This window comes from Emydura macquarii, unplaced genomic scaffold (genome assembly GCF_026122565.2).
Source record: "Emydura macquarii macquarii isolate MOO-44397 ecotype Brisbane River unplaced genomic scaffold, CSIRO-AGI_Emac_v2 contig_1348, whole genome shotgun sequence".
NCBI lineage: Eukaryota > Metazoa > Chordata > Testudines > Chelidae > Emydura > Emydura macquarii.
In genome coordinates, this window is record NW_027131485.1 from 19,055,792 (window position 1) to 19,073,542 (window position 17,751).

Below are 17,751 nucleotides of genomic sequence, written 5' to 3' on the forward strand. Positions count from 1 at the left end.
AAAGCAAAGTGACACTTCCCCTGAGCATGAGACTGCCCTTTCCATTCTCTCCATTAAAAATGAAAATGTGACCTGCTTAATACTGTTTAGTTTTTAAAAGTAGCTGTTGGACTATAAATGAAATTACTAAAAGGTGGGTGCACAACTGGCTGAAAGACCATACTCGAAGAGTAATCATCAATGCTTCTCTATCAAACTGGAAGCGTGTATCTAGTGGAATCCTGCAGAGGTCAGTCTGGGATCCGGTACTACTCAATATTTTCCTTAATGACTGGATAATGGAGTGGAGAGTATGCTTATAAAATTTACAAATGACACCAAACTAGGAAGGGTTGCAAGCACTTTGGAAGAGATTATTAGAATTCAAAACAACCTTGACAAACTGGAGAATTAGTCTGAATTCAACAAGATGAACTTCAATAAATACAAATGCAAAGTACTTCACTTAGGAAGGAAAAATCAAATGCACAGCTACAAAATTGGGACTAACTTGTTAGGTGGTAATCTTGATGAAATAGATCTGAGGGTTATACTGGATCACAAATTGAATATGAATCAACAATATGATACAGCTGCAAAAAAGGCTAATATTCTTGGATGTCTTAACAAGAGTGTCATATGTCAGACACAGGAGAGAACTGCCTCAATCTATTCAGCACTGGTGAGGCCTCAGCTGCATCCTGTTCTGGGCACCAAACTTTCAAAAAGATGTGGACAACTGAGTTCAGAGGAGAGCAACAAAAATGATAAAAGGTTTAAGAAAACCTGACCTTTAAGGAAAGTTTTTAAAAACAACTGGGCATGTTCAGTCTTGAGAAAAAATAGACTGAGGGGGAACCTGATAACATTTTTCAAAGATGTTAAAGGCTGTTATAAAGAGGATGGTGATCAATTGTTCTCCATGTCCTCTGAAGGTAGGACAAGTAGTATAGGGTTTAACCTGCAGCAAGGGAGATTTAGGTTAGAAATTAGGAAAATCTTTCTAACTATAAGAAACTCTGGCATAGGCTTCCAAGGGAGGTTGTGGAATCTCTATCATTGGAGGTTTTTAAAAACAGGGTTGGTCTAGGTTTATTGGGTCCTGCCACATGGCAGTAGGCTGAACTTATGACTTCTCAAGGTCCCTTCCAGCCCTACCTTACTGTGATTCTAAACTACTGGGGAAAGGATAGTTAACTTTGGGGGGTAGAAGGAAGAGAGAGAAGTAGTCTAAAGAGACATCAAAGAGGAGAAGGATAACCTGATCACTTTTAATGCACTGGCTAATCTTGTATTCTTCTGGGACACCAGTGCCCTTCATTATTTAAAGACACTATCTCACTGCCCAGCAATGCCTCATACATGCATCTATCTGTGAACTAAAAATGCACAGGTTACTGTGGGTTATTGTTTGTATAAGCACCATTTTAAATTCAAACTATGTGAAGCAGAGATAAAGCGGAAGTTAAATCAAGGAGCAGGCTTGCATACCATTCTGATACTCTAAATCACAACAAACTGAAGTTCAGCAAGATCTTGGATGTTTTCCATCCTCTTGTCTTTAAACAAAAATTTTCAGAAATATAAAGATAAGCTTCCATGGGAATGGTTAAGGAATCACATTTCTGTAATTTAAAACAGAAATGTTTGCAAATGAGATTTGTATTGTTATGTTGAGAAGAAAGATTGATCCCTGAGGAAATAATATAATAGGAAGTAGATGAATTAGGACACATTCATCACCTTACATCTTTCCCTAGTTTCCTTCTCCCATGTATGCCAATAAGCAACATCAACACCTGCTGGGTTTGGGGAATAGAGAGAAGATAATACAAACAAACAAAAAAAACACGGTTATCAGTTCATCAGTACTGTGTAAACTTCTGTTCCTATTGACATAATAAAAACCATGGCATTGATCTAATAGACTGTGGAAGAGTCTCCTAACTGAAGTAATGAAATCTCCATATATTGTGACATCTAAATAAAAAATGGACAATGCACTAGGATACCGTGCGAAAACAAATCTACTCTGCTCCAAAAGGATGGATCAGATAGAACTTGGAAGGACCTATTGACCTAACTGTTACACTTACAAAATAGGACAAATTATATGACAAAGGAAAGTCTGGTCATCTGGCCTGACAAGCTGTCCTCCACACTAGGTGACAGTTGTACTACAAATGGCATTTTACAACTAGATGAAGGGAAGGTGCTAGTAAATGATGTCTGCCTTCCCTCGGAACAGTGTCCTAAATAGCAACCTTTTGTTTTCAACAAGATCATTTCATACAAGAAAAATGAATGGAAAAAGGATAATGTTCCATTGAGCAGGATTTTTAACAGCTAAAATGTTGTCTATAGCAAAGAGAGGATGCATATTTTCTGTATGATACATACAGAAGAGGTTTAAGAACTGGAAAAGCAATGCTTGAGTCCTGACTCGAGGCATGAACAATTCCAGGGCAGTTTGTCAAGGATGGAAGACAGACAGCTAGTTTTCATGCACATTGAGGAATATTTTCCTGTTCTGCTTCTTTATCAGATTCCTGCTTTAAAATATGGCATTTAAGGGAATAATCATTGTCATTTACACTGAACTTCTAAAATGGGGTGAAACTGACCATTGCCTCACTTACCTGATTTTTGCTTTCCTTAATGCTAATTCCTCTTCATTCCCAAAGTCAAGAGAGACATCCTCAGTGTCATCCACTAAAGGCTGGAGAGAGAAACCCCCCAACACCCAGGCATCAATAGAGAAAGAGACAAGTCGTCATTGTCACCTCAACTCCCCCCAACCTACCCACCACCCCTTCCCCCCGCCCCCCCCACTTCCCCCAACCTACTCGCCACCCCTTCCCCCCGCCCCCCCTACTTCCCCCCAACCCACCCACCCACCCACCACCCCTTCCCCCCCACTTCCCCCCAACCTACCCACCACCCCTTCCCTCCGCCCCAACCTACCCACCACCCCTTCCCTTCCCTTCCCTTCCCATTCACTTACTGCCACCGCACCTCCCCCCGGCCCTACCCTCCCCACTCGCCTCCCGTTGGCTGAGGCAGCAGGGCTGCCAGGCCGCACCTGCTTCATCTTCCCGTCCGCTCGGAGCGCAGCCGGATGCTCCCGGACCGGTCCCCACAGCCCTAGTCCGTGCGGGTCCAGCTTGGGCTGCCTCCTTGGCCAGGCACGGCCGGTTGCTAAGGAGCGGGGGGAAGGGAGTGGCCAGGTGTCACAGCGAAAAGAGTCCGGCCGGGGCCCCAGGAGAAGTGGCAGGCTGGGGCAGAGGCGGCCCGGGCCATGGAGGGGGGTTGGGGGTAAAAGTCACCCAGCCGTTTGCGTTGGAACAGGCTGGGGGGAGAGGACCTAGGGATCGAGGCTGTTAGGGGACCAAGTTGTTGTGGGAGGGTGGGTATGGGACCGGGCTGTTAGTGGGGGGTAGGTTGTTAGTGGGGGGTGGGGAAAGGGACTGGGCTGTTAGTGGGGGATAGGGAATGGGACCAGCCTGTTAGTGGGGGATGGGAACCTGTTAGTGGGGGTGGGGAAGGGGACCAAGGTTGTTAGTGGGGGGGAATGGGACCAGGCTGTTAGTGGGGGGACTGTTAGATGGGGCGGGTTCTGAGTTACTACAGAGAATTCTTTCTGGGTGTCTAGTTGGTGACTCTTGCCCACATGCTCAGGGTTTAGCCGATTCCCATATTTGGAGTCGGGAAGGAATTTTCCCCCCCGGGCAGATTGACATTGGCCCTGGGGATTTTTGCCTTCCTCTAGCATGGGGACGGTCACTTGATGGTGGATTCTCTGTATCTTGAAGTCTTTAAATCATTATTTGAGGACTTCTGTAACTCAGTCTTAGGTCAGGGGTCTATTACAGGAGTGGGTGGATGAATTTATGTGGCCTGCATTGTGCAGGAGGTCAGACTAGATAATCATAATGGTCCCTTCTGACCTTATAGTCTATGGCAATGATGGATCAAAAGAGCTGTTCAGGCTACTAAAATGAGATTCCCAACATGGGAGAAGAAAATAAACTTTTTTTTTTAATGTAAATCTTGCTTTTCTTCCACATGTTAATAGTCACAATGAGAACAATGATTTACAAGTGTAAATCTTTGATTAGCTAAGTACTTGTGTAAATCAAGCGGGTTTTGTCTGAGTTATTTTAAGAATCACCTGTCTTTTTGTTTGATATGCTTAAGCACAGTTTATGTAGTGTAGCTGAGCTACACTACATAATGAAAGTATGAAATGACACAGCCAAGCTACTCTTAGCATTTTAGCAACTTTAATAACTTACTGTTATGAGAAACAGATAAAGAGGGGAATGTGTCAGAAATTTAGGGGCTTTTTGAGTGAAATGTTGTAGTTTGATAACGGTTGAGTGAAGAATCAAAAAAGTTAATGTCGACAGTATCTTGAGTATGATTAATTACAGTCACTAGATAAATATGTTAAAGAGTAATTTATCACTATAAACATCTAACTGAAATAATAACAAAAAATCTGGATTAAGTGAAGAGGCTACCAAGTGAGTACACCTCCAAAATGTTGCACAGGACCTAGCTTCAATCAACTAATACTGAAAGTAAATACATAATACATTACAAGTTTTGACCCTTTGTCAACTGAATTTTGCAAATAGGCAAATAAATATACAAAAAATAGAAAAGCAAAGATTGATAAAATACATTTTATTATTTTGACCATTATAGCTTGATTTTAAAAGTTTTAACATTTTATAATGTATCAATAAGCTTACTGTAGTACAGGGCCTGGAAGCTAAAAGCTTAGTAGCTCTTACTTGTAGTCATTGCAGTTTATTTCAGTGTGACTGCTCATGGTACTGTAAAGCACGAAGGAATCTCTCCAAGAATCAGGCAGCACAGACAATACTGAAGAGGTTTATTCATGATACGGGGAAGTCTGATGAATCAGCTTCAACTTCATGGTGTTACAGTTGTCAATTATATATGCTTTCTTATCAGTTACATAGTATGTTTTAAATTCTTTATCTATTCACTTACAAATACAGACACTGTCCCATCCGGAGAGAACAACAGTGATAATGGTCGTTAAATACATGCAGGGACATTTTAATCACTCTACTTACATCAAAGATGCTAGGGTTGCACTCTGGGTGGAGGAAGAGGGGGGAGGGTCCTTACAGATAGGTGGCAGGTGAGACAGAAATTCTAAAAGCAAATGTGCTGTTCTCACTGGAATTAGAATCACTAAGAGGACATCTGGCTGCCTGAGCCACTGGATGTTTACACTAGCCATTGTCCTTGAGGCCCAGGTATGTTCATTAGCCATTTAAATGAGTTTTGACCTACAACTGGTTAGCTGAAAACAACCTCAAGCCTTACAGTACTAAGGATTACTTTTGGTAGTATTTTCAGACTGGGCCCATATGAAGTGAAAATGATTCTTAGTCATATTAAACTCATTACTGCCTCACCTTATTAAAGTATTGCAGAGAATTAGGGAAAGATAGCCAATTTTCTGTGCGAACTGCAAGAGCATGATTTAGCAAGATTCAATTCTATGTAGCCTATATTTTATGTGAACTCAACTGGAGTTACTTCTACCCTCATTTTTAGTGATTGTTCATTTTGAACATACACATTGATTTGCTGAGCTTGTGATGTTTCTAAATTTTAAAACTGAAAACTTCATTATAAGATTACAAATTCCTTCATCACACAAGCAAGGTACTTTAAAAAATGTCTTTAAACTAATCTAAAATTGCACAACACCTGGTTCAATGAGTGGTGCATGCACACATCAGAGGGCATAACTGAGCCCATAATTTGGTTTTTCTAGGAGAATAAATCAGCCAACTCCCAACCATATCCAAACAACCTGAACAGTTATTTGAAAATCCACTATCAAGACATTGCTTCTCTAGTCCTACAATATTTTTAAACAATGAACTGAGTTTCCCATCTCAGTTCAGATATAGTTAATCTCTTTTCAGGTTCATTGTGACCTGCAGCTCTTAATGAATATTAGGCAAATACACATACCGGTAGTTGCCACTTAACCGATGCTCTATGAACAAGCATTAATGTCAATTCACATCTTATTAACAGTAGCTGAGGTAGAACAGACTTCTAAAGTTGAAGTTGCTCCTGCTTATCTGAAGATGATTTGTGTGAAGTTCCCATTGATGGAAATATTAAGTTTGGAAGTCTAATTCCTTTTATCCTCACGTATTCTTCATCCCATTTATGGCCTATAATCTCATCCCATATACACTAGTGCAAATCTGGAGTCAAGTCTGTTTCAAATCAACAATTCTGAGAGTTTGAATTTGATTTCCTTCTCATGTTGCAACATTGTATGAGCAGAGTCAGGTGGATTCAGTTCTCAGGTGGATTATATGACAAAAGGCTGATGATAGGCTATGTTCTGTCTTGAGCTCACTTCTGTGGGAGAGATGGGAATTTGGCTGTAACAGAATTTCTGAGGTATTCAATTTCTGGGATTTAGTTCTGTAATTCACTTACACCCTTAGCAGTCAACTGACTTCACTGTAGTTGGATGGATATAACTGGAAGGGAAATAGAATCTCTGTATTTTACTTTTCAACTTGAATCATTACAAGTAAAAGAATGAATGTTTTTGATTCTTCCCCCCAAATGTTCTATTGCAGGGATTTTCAAAGTTTTCATAGTGAGTGTTATAGTTTGACTGGCCCCTGTAGGAGAGATGGGGCTAGCCACACACAAAACACACAGTCATAATCAATTAGCTGCTTCCCAGTTTGATGGGACAGGACTAAAGAGGGTCAGGTGATATCTGAATGGACACTTGGGCCTTATAAAAGGAGAATGAGGCAAGTGTGAAATTTGGAATAAAAAATAGCAGAGAGATGTCTGTAGATGATGTTAAGTTAGTGTTTACAGGCCATAGGGCACTCTATGGAAACCACCCTGGGGGCCTAGTGCTCTGTGCTAGAGCAGAGAAAGAAGCCAGAAACAGAACCCAGTGGGGGCTGAGAATGGTATGTTGGGGAACCAGCCTTGGGGCTAAGTGCTGTATCCCAGAGCCAGAAAAATTCTCAAAAGTAATCCAGAAATGGGCTGGGAGCAGGGCTTGGAGGTGGACTGAAGAGCAATCCCTAAAAGTACCTTCTTGTTTGGGACTGCTTATTTGGATGCTTTGTTACTCGAGAAGGGGTGGCTTGTTTGTGACTTGTCAGTACTGTGGCTCTAAAAGTCTCAACTCTGATAACATGTGTGGAGGGGAGGGTTTCCATGTATTGGTTTTATTTTTTTAAATCTTGCTTTTAAAAACAAAAAAGTACAAAAGTACAATATTGTTTGTTTAAAGTGAAGTGCTCAAAATATTAGAATTAATATTGCCTATGCAACCATAATCTGGTTCCTCTGTGCCTATGCATTATGATATAGGATTTACATGTATAGGATTTACAGTATAAGATTACATGATCACATATTAGTTTTACAACAGAACCACTCATTCATTGAATGCATAGATTGGACCTGCTCTGGGGATAAAGGAGGGTTGTGTAGTGAAAGAGGCTGTTGTCTGTGGGACACCTGCTTCATGTATAGCAGAAGTTAGAAGTTGTGTACCTATTGTGAACCTGGGAGCCTGCCGGAAGGGAAAGGAGAGTCTCATGGTTGAGGCAGTTTTCTGCTACGCTGGGAATAGGGATTCTTATCCCTGCTTCTGCCACAGAGTTCCTGGGTCATGCTGGGGATGTCACTTAAACATAAATTTTTACACCTGGCCACTAATGGTGGTTCCTCATTTTCTGGGTGCCCAGCTTGAGACAGCAGGGGTCTGATTTGCAGTAGTTCTAAGCACTCACAACTGGAATTGTGTTTTTGACATCTAGTGTTTATATAATGCTAAGTACAATGAAAAATCAGTCTTATGTGACAAATAGCAATTCCAAGTGGTATTTTGAAGGGCTATTATATATAAACTGTTCATAAATTTAGTCCGATTGTATTCTACTCCATGAGGAGTTACTGCAGCTCCTCCAGGAACTAAAAATAGTGGCTAGTGATTAAGGTGAGTCACTGAGACTGCAAACTGCCTGAGAGGCATCCCCTGCCCCTAGTGTAGCTATGTATATTGATTTTAAACTGGGCTTTCCAGAGATTTAAAAGGACTTGTGGTGTAAGAAGTTGACCTTGAACTGAAACAGGATCTTCCTTTTGATTCAACAAATGGACAGAACTTTTTGGTGTTGGGACCCCAATTCTGGAAGGAAGGGTTGAAAGGACTTTGGCCTACCAAAGCCCTATGGGTCTGGTAGGTGACTTCTGGTGTGTTTATTAAGCGTGTAGGATTTCATTGTTCTCTGATGTTTTTGCCTTAAGACTAATGTACTCTGCTTTGGAAGAGCTGTGTGGTAACTTGTGACTGCGGGCATACGCTGTTCATAGCTCTCACAGCAAAAGCAAAGTGTAGGAGCTGGCTGTTAGGCAGTCTGGCTGGCTGGGCATATTACAGTGTATGGCAGAGAGCTGTGCAGTCTTAAAATCCCTGGCAAGAAGGGAGCTGGACATAAGTCCCTCCCTGCCCACGCAGATGTTGACTGGAGACCTGAGGGGTGTCCTGGAGTTGACCACAAAAGAGGGGGAGGGGAGTGAAGGTGCAATTACCCTTGGAACTGTGGCAACAGTGGGTACAGTTACTTTGACCTTGATCTTTCTGTGCCTCCATTTTCCATACTGGGATAATAGTACCTCCCCTTACAAGTGTATTGTCAAGAAAAATGTATTGAAGTTTGTGAACCACATTGATGCTATGGTGACTACACCATAGCATCAAACATGCAGCGAACATAAACAAAATCATAGCCAGTGCAAGACTTGGATGGTATTTATCAAATAAAACGTGGGGGGACAGATTCAAAATAGAGGATAAAATCAATATTGAAGCGCTTTCCATTGAGTGAGTACTATCCATCCTGTGTCCTCAGTGAGGGCAATCATGTATACATGGGCTTTTTTTTTTTTTTTTAATTTGAACTTTTCTGCTCCCCAAAAGTCACACCTACTTCTGTTTGCATTTGAAACTCTCTAGTATCCTGTAATAACCCAATATATCTTTGTGCTACTCTTGACAGTTACGTTTAACATCTCTTCATCCTTTTTTATACAATGCTTTGTCATTTCTTGGGGCATCCAGGACTGTGGGTCGCTTTCTTGCCACCTGCCTCCAACATGGGGGAGTTGTGGCTGGGTATTAGCTCCCTAACACAGCCATCCTGTCAGCTACTCAACTATTATCCTTCTGGGGTATGCCAGCTGTGCAGGCTGACAATAGATGCCCCAGATGCCTTCAAAATGTCCCTATAGACTACCGGTCTCATATCAGTGGACACCCACAAAAATTCCAGATCTTCTACTCCCAAAGGAGCAGTGTACCCCAATTTTATCTTAGCCCACCACTCCTTTATCTCACACAGCAAATAGGTTCAATTATAGTAAGACAAAAGGAAATGTATTAAAGAATAGAGATTTGGATAAAACAAGTGAGTGATGGAAACAGCTTCTTCTTAGTGTATGCACAACGTACCTCAGGTGGTATGTGACCAGGATTCATCACTGAATTTGGTCCTGGTTACTGTAAGGCTTGAGGTTGTTTTCAGTTAACAAGTTGTAAGTCGAAACTCATGTAAATGGCTAACAAGCATACCTGATCCTCAAGGACAATAGCTAGTGTAAGCATCCGGTGGCTCAAAGCCAGATGTCCTCTTAGTGATTCTAATTCCAATAAGAACAGCACATTTGCTTTTAGAATTTCTGTCTCATCTGTCACCTATCTGTAAGGACCCCCCCCTTCTTTCTCCACCATGAGTGTAACCCTAGCATCCTTGATGTAAGCAGAGTGATTAAAGTGTCTCTGCATGTATGTAACAATCATTATCACTGTTGTTCTCTCCGGATGGGACAGTGTCTGTATTTGTAAGTGACTGGATAAAGAATTTAAAACGTACTCTGTAAGCGATAAGAAAGTGTATATAACTGACCACTTTAACACCATGAAGCTGATTTATCAGACTTCCCCGTATCATGAATAAACCTCTTCAGTATTGTCTGTGCTGCCTGATTCTTGGAGAAAGGAATCCTTCATGCTTTACAATTTGGCGCAGCGAGCAGGGTGTGACTGGGATCCTCGGAGTGCTTCCCACGCCCAAGGACAGAGGTGAGTACCTTTTATACTTACCACCTCTGGTGCGCACCTTGAGCTGGGACACCCTGAGATATACCCCTTCGCACCCTTTTTTCTAAAACGAGCATGCATAAGGCACATAGACAAGAGGACTGAACAGGGATTGTGTTTTGGGGTTGTAGTTTTGGCCACGTTTTGGGGTGCAGGGATCGCTCCGGTGAAGGCTGCAGCGCCAAGTACTGAGCACCAGAGTGTGCTTCAGTAGTGCTGAGTACAAGGTGCTCAGTTGATTCCTCTGAAACACCATTTAAGTGGGTTTTAGGAAGCTAGGTGACAATGTCGTACAAATTGCCCCAGGGTGCTTTAATGATGCCCTCAACGAGAGGAAAAATCATTGAATTTCTAAAAGAAAAGCATGCAAAGGTTCAGAAATCTATGGTAAAAGATGAATGGACCGGTGTAAGTGTAAAAGACAATCTGTTGTGGCGGTCTGGTCAGACAAAAGGAAAGCTAGAGAAAGGAGTTGATACTTTACTGTGCATATGAAAGAAAGGTAAAAAAGTTAGAGGAACTTCAAAAGGCTTTCACGTCAATGCAGAGCCAAAAGACAGATCTGAACCATAAATTAAATGAACTCCAAACGGAAAAGAGTGCTTTAAAGGTTAAAATGAAAGAATGTAACTTCTCCGTACATCATATTAATGCTATCCTGACACAGGAGGATCACACCGATTTTGGTTCAGACAATGATAATGAAAATAACCAAAAAGAAATTAATTGGAAACAGCTCACAACACAACTATAAAAATGGACGGGACAGAGAGGGAACAGAACAGCTCAGCATACTTATAAGTATACTCCTCTCAGTACCGAGGAAATGAGGGGCTTATTAAAGGCTCTCCCGGATCTGAAGCTCAAAGACCGAAACTTGATATTTTTGAAAAAAATAAATCAAATGGTTACAACATAAACGTTACATCCTAGGGATCTCCATACCTTGACTAAAGCTAAATGCCCCGACCTTTCATAGGTAAAGGTCCTTTTAAAGGAACATCAAAATGGCAATTGGGCCTCTGTTAAGTTTAAATCAGAAGTTGATATGATCCACGCTTGCACTGATTTAAAAAAAAAAAAAAAAAGCCATTCAAAATGCCCTGGTAACTGGGGACTGATAGTGGAATGTGTGCAAAGTAAAGATGAGCCTGCTGCCAAGTAGTGTAAGCAAAAGTGGGAAGTGTATTCAAGTAATGCAAGGCATTGCAGATCCCAAAAAGATCCCTGAAGCAGGACAGAGCACCTGCTAATCGTAGCCGTTGTGAATCTGATTAAACTGTTAAAGAATGTTGATGTTAGCCTGTACCTTTAAAATGGTCTTACAAAGCTAATTGCTTGCTTCCCCCATTCCCCTCCCACACACACACTTGCACTTCTGTTTTTCTGAGATTTTAATAGAAGGAATTTTGAATACACTTTAAATGTTAAAAGTTATGGCTGTGGGAAAACTCAGCCAGACACAGGAAAATATGAAGGTAATTCCTCTGTTTTGCCTGCAATCAGCAAGGAAATTTCTTTTTTTTTCTTAAAGTATATTAAGCAATAATACCCAAAAGGGGGTAGAAAATGTTCTTTTTGTCTTTCAGAACTTCAAGAAAAGCGGGTGCCAGCAAAACAGCTGAAGACCAACACCATGAATTTATTGCAACAAAGATTGTTTTTTGTGCTGTTTGTCTTGTTACTAACATTGTGTGGTATATTACATTAAGCAGAAGAGACTCAATGAGCAGTGTAAACAAATATATAGATAGATAGGATTGGGAAACCTTAAAGCTATATGAAATATGTGGCAATAGTTAAACACTATCACATGGCTGTTACACAAGCAGCAAATGAAAATGGAAAATAGAACTGCTTTGATTATTGGATGTACTGAAGTGCAAATTCTCAGTTTGGCTACACTAAAACATGACATGTATTGGGTTATATCTGGGAATATTGAGGTACTAGCCCACTTGTGAAGGCAAAAGAAAAGATCCTTGTCTGATACATATAAATCATTCCCCTTCGCAGCAACAAGTCTTTCTTCTATTGCCACTGCTAAATTTGTGACTCTCTCACATGGAATACCTTTAACCCTTTTCAAGAATTATGTTCCAGGTTTCCTTCCATCTGAGGACAAGTTATCTTGCAGTTTGGTGCCTGCTCATCTCTGCCCACCCCTCCAGGTTACCGGTCAACTTCCCCCACCTACCAAACAATAACCTCAGGCCTTAAACGCAGTGGGTGACATTATTCATTCTTTACACTAACAAGGCATACTTGTTCCCTGTTCTCCCACCCCCACCAACTCTCCTCTCTGGCCAGTTAAAAAAACCTGTTGGCTCCTGGCACCTTACCATCAACTACCATTAATCACACCATTAATCAATATACAGATAAACTTGCTCCCATTGTAGGTGACCCATCAGTCGACCTTTCAGGCCTTGATCATTCTTACTGCATCTTCACTGTGTTAGACGTTGCAAACAGCTTTTGGAACCCTTACCCATGCATCCAAAGTCACGACACTAGTTTGCGTTTACCTTTGGCTCTCCCCAGTTCAGCTGGATGTGTTTGCCTCAAGGACATCATAATTCTCCCACCCTCTTTCACCGGGTTATGGCAAAGGCCCTCTCTTCAGTAGACTGGGCTTCTGCCAATTCTACTTGTTTGCAACATGTTGATGATTTATTGCTTGCTTCCTACACTGTCTCTGACCACTTACGTGCCCTTCAAATGCTGCTCCAGGCCTTAGCCGATGTAGGCTTAAAGGCCAACCCTTGGAAAGCTCAGATAGCTCTATCTACGGTTCAATATCTGGGTTACATGGTCTCCCAGGACTCCAAAGCACTCACTTCAGACCGCCGGATCGCAATTGCTGCAGCCCCGCAGCCGACAACAGTTCAGGAATTACATAAGTTAATGGGCCTCCTTAAGTTTTGTAGACCATATATCCCATTGTTTTCCACCTTAGCACAACCCCCCAATGACCTTCTTAAAGGGGCCCAAACCTCCTCGGACCCCATCTCTTGGTCAGAGCATGACCACTGCTTAACACAGCTTAAAACAGCCCTCCTTTTGGCTCCAGCATTCAGGTTCCCCTGCCCATCAGTACCATCAAGCTCTGGACCCATGTACAGGATGGCCATGCTATTGCTGTATTCACTCAGAACCACGGCAACAAGCGCTCCCCTGTGGCCTACTATTCCACCCGCCTTGATCCAGTAACTCTGGCTTTTAACCACTGTCTTTAAGCCGTAGAGGCAGCCTGCTGTGCCGTTACTGTTTCCTCACCTTTGGTTTCTGGAGCCCCCCTTACAGTTTTCGTACCTCATGCAGTTCACAAAATCTTGGACAGGGGCCACTTCTCAAAGGTCACCTCAGCACGATGCTCAAAGTGGGAATGCACCCTTCTAAGCCCCCACGTTACAATTGCACATTCTAACCTCCTTAATCCTGCTATATTAATGCCAACAACAGGAGAACCTCATCAGTGCCCTCTTTCTGAGGACACCATTATACAGGACCGACTTGTGTCTGAACAACCACTATCCTCTTCTGATCTTGTTTTGTTTGTTGACGGATCCCGGTACTATGTCGCCAGCCAACCTTGTTCCGGCTGGCCAGTTTGCGACCTGTCAGATACATGCCTTCACTCCTTGCTGCCTTCCTGTTCGGCTCAAGTAGCCGAATTAGTGGTACTAACACAGGCCTACCACAGACCAGGCTGTTACCATTTACACAGACAGACGCTATGCATTTGGGGTAGTTCATGAGTATCTTGATTCTTGGACTAATCGGGGTTACCTCACTTCATTCAGTACCCCTCTTAAAAGCTGGCTGTGGTTAAGATTAAGGCACATACCAGAAACAGTGACCCCCTTTCTCTTGCAAATGCAGCTGTAGACGAGACTGCTAAAAAGGCTGCAACAATTCCACAGGAAAATCTCCAAGTGGCAGCCACCCCAAACTCCAGATGGTATTATCCATTTGGGATCTAATAAGACACTTCTATATGATGTAATTATGGTTTCTGTTAAAGTTGAATATGATTTGTCTAAGTTTGCTGTACTATTACAAAATGTATGTTTCGACCACCCAAATTCTTTACAATGGCTACAAGAACAGTTAAAGTTACTACTGCACCAATATACTGTCTACACCCACACAGTAAAAAGACAAAAGCGAGGCATCCTCGGTGACATTGGAGGAATATTTGGAAGCTCAAATTTCATGATAAACTCGCTTAATGCCAATGCAGATAGATCTTACAATGCCTGGGTTAAAAGCCAGACTACCCAGACCCTAAAATACACCAGTGCTGGCTTATTATATATTCTTTCACTGCTATTGATGCAGCCATGGATGGATTCTATACAGCAATTAAAAAAACTTCTGATATCATAATCAATATGACTATATCCCAATCTAAGGGACGCGCTTGTGATATGTTAGCTTGTGATTTGTTCAATATGTTAAAAGAAGATATGTTAGATATATGCCTTGGTTTCCCCCCCTCCCACACCCTCTCTTCCTCTGCCCTTGCAAACTTGGCAAATATATCTGCTCAGTTAATTGTTGCCTCCCCCCTACCCCTTGAAACCTCTTCCACCCCCTCCTTTGATTTTCTTCTTGCATACCCTTTTGTCATCCCCACCCATGTTTTTCCTTCCTCTTTTTATTTTAAATCTGTTGGTTATGTGTCTAACAACACTGTCTATCGAATAGGACTTTCTGGCTTTGTCTCCCTCCCCCACTGGCGGCATGCTCATAACAACTTCGGACTGTTGTATAGAAACTGCTTATTATTTGCTCTTGTTCTACCCTCCGCCCTTTGAATAATTCTTCTTCTGTGGTTGTTACTATCCTTCCTCTCCTGGATGCTGAGACTGCTGTTCAAGTGTCTGCCACGCAGTGGTGTTTTATCACCACTGCATCATATTACAGCTTCGGCCCACTGCAGTGTCCAGCCAACTCCTCCATGTGTCTACAGATTACAGACTCCTTCACTCTGGGTGACATTCATTTGCCCGGCCGCATCTTCACTGGAATGACAACACTTCCTTGGTGGTATGGCAATTCCAAATAGCAAAGGAGCTGCTGGCTAAAGTGGTCCTTGCTGCTGCTGCCTCTGTGTCTGCCACCGTTCATAAGAACACTGCTAAAGGCCAGGTGATGGTCCAACTCTCCACCCAGATTGTAACCTGCTTGGAAGAGTCAACTTCTGGCCTATCCTACAGCCTCATCACCTGGTGAACTATCCTGCCGCTGCTGCTCCTCTTTTTGTCCTGTTTTCATCTGTGTGTATGTGCTGTTACTTTAAGCACATGATTAACAACTTTACTATGCTCTCTACTCTTGCCTCCCCCCTCTATAATACCTTCCCCATATAATCCTAAAGTAGATCATGAATATCAAAGTATCTAAATAATTAATCATATCTCACTTATGGGTTCGATTTGTCAAACAGGAAGGAACTGTAAGGCTTGAGGTTGTTTTCAGCTAACATGTTGTAAGTCGAAACTCATGTAAATGGCTAACGACCATACCAGATCCTCAAGGACAATGGCTTGTGTAAGCATCCGATGGCTCAGGAAGCCAGATGTCCTCTGAGTGATTTTAATTCCAATGAGAACAGCACATTTGCTTTTAGAATTTGTCTCATCTGTCACCTATCTGTAAGGACTCCTGCCCCCTTCTTCCTCCACCCTGAGTGTAACTCTAGCATCCTTGATGTAAGCAGAGTGATTAAAGTGTCTCTGCATGTATGTAACGACCATTATCACTGTTGTTCTCTCTGGATGGGACAGTGTCTGTATTTGTAAGTGACTGGATAAAGAATTTAAAACGTACTCTGTAAGCGATAAGAAAGTGTATATAACTGACCACTGTAACACCATGAAGTTGAAGCTGATTTATCAGACTTCCCTGTAGTGTGAATAAACCTCTTCAGTATTGTCTGTGCTGCCTGATTCTTGGAGAAAGACTCCTTCGTGCTTTACAGTATGTACAAAACAAAATCACATGAACCGTGAACTAGGAGCTACCCATAGTGATAGTTGCCTGGCCTGTCTAATAAAGGCGATTGTCACCCCACAGTTCAGTCTCTGGCAACACTTGCTAGCAGCAAGGAGGTAGGACCCAGTCTTTCATGGAACACCCCCCCCCCCCGGCCCCCCCGATCCAGGTACCTTCTCAATGAATGGATGCAGAGTGTCTTTCTCCACCCTGTGATGTACTGAATCAAGCTCTTGCGCCCTCCCCCGCAATCTGGACTGCTGTGTAACCCCACTTCTTCACTCTTGGGCCCTGATTTACCCTGCTTTGCTGTGTGTGAACCACCCACACCTGGGTTGGCCCACGCCCAGCCTCCTGCGTGTAATCGGTTCCTCACCTAGGGAAGGAGCACTCTGGCTAGCCACGCATGGGATAACCCCCTAGCAAACACCCCCAGTCCCAGAAGCAACCTCAGGAACTGCCATCTTGCAGGGTTCCGTCCTGCACCCTGCAAGCTCATTTACACTTGTCTGTCAATTTATCAAAGGGATTGATATGCACCAGCTCTGTCACTCTAAGTGAGGTCTCTGTACACAGTAAATCCACATGCACTGTTTTGGATAAAACAAACAAGTTTATTGACTACAGCAAGAGTTTAAGAGATTCCAAGTCAGATTAATATAAACCAAAAGATTAATAAATGAGTCAAGGAGCTAATCACAATTAACTAAATGATAACTCATTCTAAACAATGATTAATATTCCAGTCTCTTTCAATCCATGATGTTAGGTTCTATGATGTCAGCCTACCACACAGGCTGGTTGTGATGCGTCTTTCAACCAGGCTCCTCCTCCCTGGGGCTAGGTGCCACTGCCCATCTTTGATGTCGCTTGGGAGAAAGATTCCAGGGAAGAGCCCAGAGACAAAGACGCCTCAGCTTTTAACAAGTTTCCCCAACACCTCCTGTGGTCAGGTGATTGGCCCTGTCTGGCAATGGACATGATTTCTTCCACTTGAGCCAGAGTGCTTACAGGTGCTTAGGCCAGTCCATTGTTCCTGTATGCATGCCTCTGCGGGGCACAGAAACACAGCTTTGTGTTCGTCTGCATCTGTTCAAACCATGTGAGAGACACATTTGGGGATATGACACAGCAGAGTTTCATATCTGTACCTATGTATGACATTGCAGGAAACATGCTACCATAACAATAATGTTCAGTATGTCATGAGCATTCTAAAAACACCTTACATGGCATACTTTGAATCAGACAATACACCGTTACCCTGTAAGGGTGAACATGAATGATGCGGATCACACCATAAGGGTGTACATGGGGTAGTGCAGATCACACAGGGCTGTTGTCGAATTGTTCCTTTTCACTTCTGAGTGGTTTTGTTGTTTATAGTTTCTTTGATGGTTTCCATTAATTCTCCTGGGTTGGTGCAAAGGTGGACAATTGACATTATGTAATTGGCTAGTCTGGGAGGGGTGACAATTCCATCCTGCTTGAATGGGCCATCTCTGAGATGTATTCCCTGGGGACTCACTTTCACTCCAAGACCATAAAAGTATCATTTTTAA

At 42.5% G+C, this 17,751-nt stretch overlaps 1 protein-coding gene across 3 annotated transcripts in view; it reads right to left on the reverse strand.

The window, feature by feature from the left end:
- The window catches only part of TVP23A (trans-golgi network vesicle protein 23 homolog A), a 28,491-nt gene extending 25,298 nt beyond the window's left edge, over window positions 1–3,193 (reverse strand). For all 3 annotated transcript variants that reach the window (XR_010920380.1, XM_067551304.1, XM_067551303.1), the window contains exons 1-2: window positions 3,062–3,193; window positions 2,619–2,698 (exon numbers count right to left, since the gene is read on the reverse strand). Coding sequence is in view for 2 of the 3 variants with exons in the window: in XM_067551304.1 (XP_067407405.1) it covers window positions 2,619–2,698; window positions 3,062–3,070 (89 nt within the window). In the remaining variant the exon portion in view is untranslated. The remainder of the gene's footprint in view (window positions 1–2,618; window positions 2,699–3,061) is intronic.
- Between the last annotated feature and the right edge of the window lie 14,558 nt (window positions 3,194–17,751).